General features: G+C 28.3%; 1 protein-coding gene across 2 annotated transcripts; it reads right to left on the bottom strand.

The window, feature by feature from the left end:
* Positions 1–397: 397 nt before the first annotated feature.
* Positions 398–3,620, bottom strand: LOC101510094 (uncharacterized). 2 transcript variants are annotated; one of them, XM_004488301.4, is made up of 4 exons: positions 3,240–3,620; positions 2,998–3,119; positions 1,184–1,354; positions 398–893 (listed from the first exon to the last, which is right to left on the bottom strand). In XM_004488301.4, exons 1-4 carry the CDS (start codon positions 3,462–3,464, stop codon positions 737–739), a joined length of 675 nt encoding a protein of 224 aa, XP_004488358.1. In that variant the 5' UTR covers positions 3,465–3,620; the 3' UTR covers positions 398–736. The 2 variants fall into 2 exon arrangements, with proteins under 2 accessions (XP_004488358.1, XP_004488359.1); XM_004488302.4 differs by having other exon boundaries at positions 398–879; positions 3,240–3,611.
* Positions 3,621–4,517: the final 897 nt, after the last annotated feature.

Here is a 4,517-nt window from a genome sequence, read left to right on the forward strand (position 1 = left end):
TTTGAATAGTTACCACTCTCTTAAGTCTTACATTTATTAGTGGAAGAGAAGATAAAATAAAGTTAAAAAAAAACTTGTAAGTCTTAAGTTTATTAATGGAGAGAGAAGATAAAGTAAAGCTACAAAAACAAAACAATTAGAAAAGTTATGTATGGCTTCATTCTATTTTCCAATGAAAATAAAATTAAGGTTTAATTTTTTAATAAATAATCGGTAACGGGAGTGCTTCGGTTATTTGTCCACCCCTAGATAAAATATTCAGAATACTAGTTCCACTAAGAAATTATAATGGAAATGAGGCCATGTTAGTTTCAGTTAGTAATGTCATAGCATCTTCGGCGTTATCTATGCTGGGCCAGATTCGTATATTTTGTGTTTGACTAAGGTAAGATTCGTATGATAAAAAGAATAAAAATGAATTAATTGGATTGTAATGTTGTAACAATATCTTTTATACAATCATAAGATTCTAAATTTTGATTGGAGTGGTCGCAATTGTATTTAACGCCAACTTTACCTTGTGAAAAAATAACCGCAATTGTACTTGTAGAAACCTTTAATATATTATAGTTCAATACCGCAATTAAGAACTATTTGACATAAACAACAAATTATACTATGATAATTGCACTCTTTTTTTTTTTTATACAGTGTAGTGTATGTGTGGCTGGTGAACTTAAATTATATATACGATTTATTAGAAAAGAAGAAAATGAGCTAAAATTATTTTTTTGGATCATTTAAATGAAAAGGAAAATAAAAAATGGTGAAGGAGATTGTGTCCTTCACCTTCTCCTAGTTCTCCTTGATCTCCAAATAATTGCAGATGGGTTCGGACAGATTCGGTATGGAATTTTTGGTGGAGGGGAAAGAGAGACTCTGCAATGAAAATTCTAAAAATAGTTATTAGCAACTATATTAAGAAACCATAAATGTGTTTCTGTATCTATTTAATTTTGGAGTAAATGAGTTAAAAAACAGAATAATAAAGAGATTAAAGGTTGAATTCTCACTCTCAACATACTTCTAATAATTACTAACAATATTAAGATAATAATGGTGGTTTTAAAAACAATGTGGAATAATTTAAAATTTTAGTAATAAAATTTAGACTTCTAAATAGTACCCTAATTAGGATTTTTTATTTTATTTTAAAGGTGAGAGTAATTGTAACGAAACTTACTTTAATCTAGAAATGTCAATCTGTGAAAAGTCCAAGTTGGTTGAACTATCTAAAACAGCTACTGAAGATATCATGTGCCTTAGTGGGTCAGCATGATGAGGCTGTTTAATAGCAAGAACTCTGCAGTTGAAATTGCTGGCTATGTTGTTGTGTGAATGGGCCATTGCGAATCTGTAACAACAAATGAATAAAAACATAGCTTTGAATTTATTATTAATTTTTCTAGTTGTCTACGAAGTTGCATTTGCACATGTAAATTAAATAAAAGAAACAAACAGAAAGCAATGGATTTGGTATCTCATTATGACAAAATACAATGAATATGTGTCAAATGCAATTCAAATGGTTGTAAGTATTTGGTGGAGCCACCACATCAATTTACAAAGCCAAATGTTTGTCCCTATTTGAGTCAGCTTAGAGAGCTAGTCCATCCTTAAAAAAATATCTGGACACACGGTTCCTTATCAAAATTAAAATTCGAGTGAGAGAATGATGGTCTCAAATTAAAGTAACAAAATTTAAAATTAAACAAATATTTATAAATTAGTTTATATTTATCTATTTCTAATAACATTTGTGAGACTTGAATCTGCAATAACAAATTAAAAAAAAAGTCATGAAATAATGGTTAAAGTTAAATCTATATAGCAAGGAGGGGGCCTACTTTAGAAGATTTCCTTGTGTTGCATTATTTTAGGAGATATTTTTTATTTTTATGAAAACTTAATAAACTGTGTTAATTAATTTTATTTATTAATTAAGAGATATAAAACTTTTAAAATAAATAATTTTTTATTTTTCTAAAATTATATTGTTATTAACTAACATTTTATCTAATATTTTATTTCAATTTTTTATCAAAATAAAATAACTATATATTCTAAAAAATAAAAATGAAATACTTTTATAAAATAAACGCGGATTTAGAAAACTCATTTCTAGACGCAACATAGGTGTTTCTTATATTGGAAAACCAGAATAAAAAGTGATCCCATAAACTTTTGGCTTGTTCTCGCACCATTAATGAAGGCACGTGCATTTGCCAAAGTTTTACGGGACCAAATTTTGAAGCTCACTGGCAGAAATTAACCTTTTTAACTATTACAGCACAAACAAACACAATAATTTTACAATAAACAAATGATAGAAGGAGTTGAATAGTTAAAAAAGAAAAAGATTATTGTTAAAGATAGATCTTATAAAGTGATTAAATTATATAATTATAATATATTTTTAATTTTAAATAAAGTTAAATCAATAAAAATTAATATATTTAATTTAAAATTTAAATAAAATATATTTATTTTATTGATTCAGAGAGTATTTAAGAAGGTTGGAATGAGCGAGATTACTCGGTAAGTTGTAATCAAGTGAAATCGTCATAGCGCATAAGTTAGAAGTTGACCCCTAACAACTACCTAACAAATATTTTGCACATAAATACATAGTTTTCCAAAAACAACCCTGAATTTCAGGTTTTCATTTATAACAAATATTAAAATGAAATTTGTCCCAAAAAGCAATGAAGGAAGAGAACCGGAGGGCACATACATTATTAGCAACATTTTTCATCAATGTTATGAATAAAATTCGTGATCACAATTGTTGTCATAATTTAAGGTGGTTGAGATCTGTTACATCGATGCGGCAATTGAAATCACATCATTAACATTGAATCACAACGACTTCAATTTCAAAACCTTAGTGATCAAATATGAATTTCCCTTTAATTAATTCTAATATGCTACTATAACCCTTTGATTAATTGTCCCCAAAAATAAACTTAAAATTAATATTTTCACAACGGAACTTACTTGTAAAGAAAACTATGATCATGGAGTCCAACAATAAGCAAGGAAGCACCAATCTCACTAACAGTAGCAGCAATCTTTGCTCCTTCTTGATCCCCTTCTTTCACAATAATCTCAACCTTTGTCTGCAACACAATCCTAAGATTTATATATGACACATATCTGTTAATTTAAAACATAAACAAAACCAATAAAAACCAACAACATATAAATTAATAATTGATGAAATTAAAAAGGTTACATACATTGGGATAATTGTTGCATATGTCTTGAAAAGAAAGTGCTAATCGAAAACCATTGAGTCGAAGAAGACGAGCTCTGCTTCTACTTTTTGATCTTGTGGTTGAATTGTAAACATGAAGAAGTGTGATTGTGTCACCATATCTAATTATGTTTATAAGAGCCCATTTAAGAGCAATTCTAGCTGCATCTACATCTTCTACCACCACTACTATTTTCTTCACATCCATATTTTTTTTTTCTCTCTCCCTTTTTCTATCTTCTAGTATGTTCTTTATTTATATATTCATTAACTCAACCAAACTTGTCTCTTTCTGATGGTTGGTTTGCGTGATCTATTCTTTACGACCTTTATATATTTCTGTTTTCATTGATGAAAATGAGTTTAATATATAGTCCACAACAACACAAAGCATATAATATGTATGAAAGGGAAATTTCCCTGTATTGTTACCTCATGTGGAATTGCCGGCTACTATGTTAATTATTTTCATACAAAATGAATTAAATGCTAGCATTATTAGAAAAATCTAATTTATTACGAATGTTGTCTATAGTCAATGGAGATAGAATTGGAGATGAAAAATAATTTATTGAGACGGATGTAAAAAGTTTTATGTTTGAGAAGAAATTTTGAGACGGAATAATCCGTCACAAAGTTAGTATGTCTTCAAACTCGTCTCTAGATCTTTTTTTAATAAATCAAACTTGTACTCTAAAAATCAAAAATTTTATAGAGACAAAATGTAGAGACGGATCAATGACTTCTCAAATGTTGTCCGTCTCCAAATACGTGTCTAATTGGAAATATGTATATTTAGAGACCGAAAATATTAGTTTCAAACATTTTTCGTCTCTTATTTCCTTCTCCAAATGAATCAAGAAAAAAAAAAAATCATTTATCTGTTTTAGCTCTCAAGTCCAAATTTTTCATAAAAAAATCCTTCCAACTATAGAAGTTTCACTCCCTTTAAAATTTTCTCCAACCCTTCAAATTTAGTAATTAATATTATTATTATTTAGAAAAACAAAAAAAAAAATCAAAATCCAATTAATTAGTTAAGATCCATTAACTCTATTTTCTTCAACCCTCAACATTCAATAAACACGACGATGCATTTTCTCCACCCCTCCCCATACAATTACTCATGTTGTTGAAACTTCTTCTCCCGTAAAGCACCTTTTTCTTCATAAATCCTAAATCTCACGTGTTGCTTCCAATCGATTGGTGTTGCTAATTTGTTGTTTCGCTTTGCAAGCCCTAATTTCTGCATCGTAAACTT

This window comes from Cicer arietinum, chromosome 1, assembly GCF_000331145.2.
Source record: "Cicer arietinum cultivar CDC Frontier isolate Library 1 chromosome 1, Cicar.CDCFrontier_v2.0, whole genome shotgun sequence".
Classification (NCBI taxonomy): Eukaryota; Viridiplantae; Streptophyta; class Magnoliopsida; order Fabales; family Fabaceae; genus Cicer; species Cicer arietinum.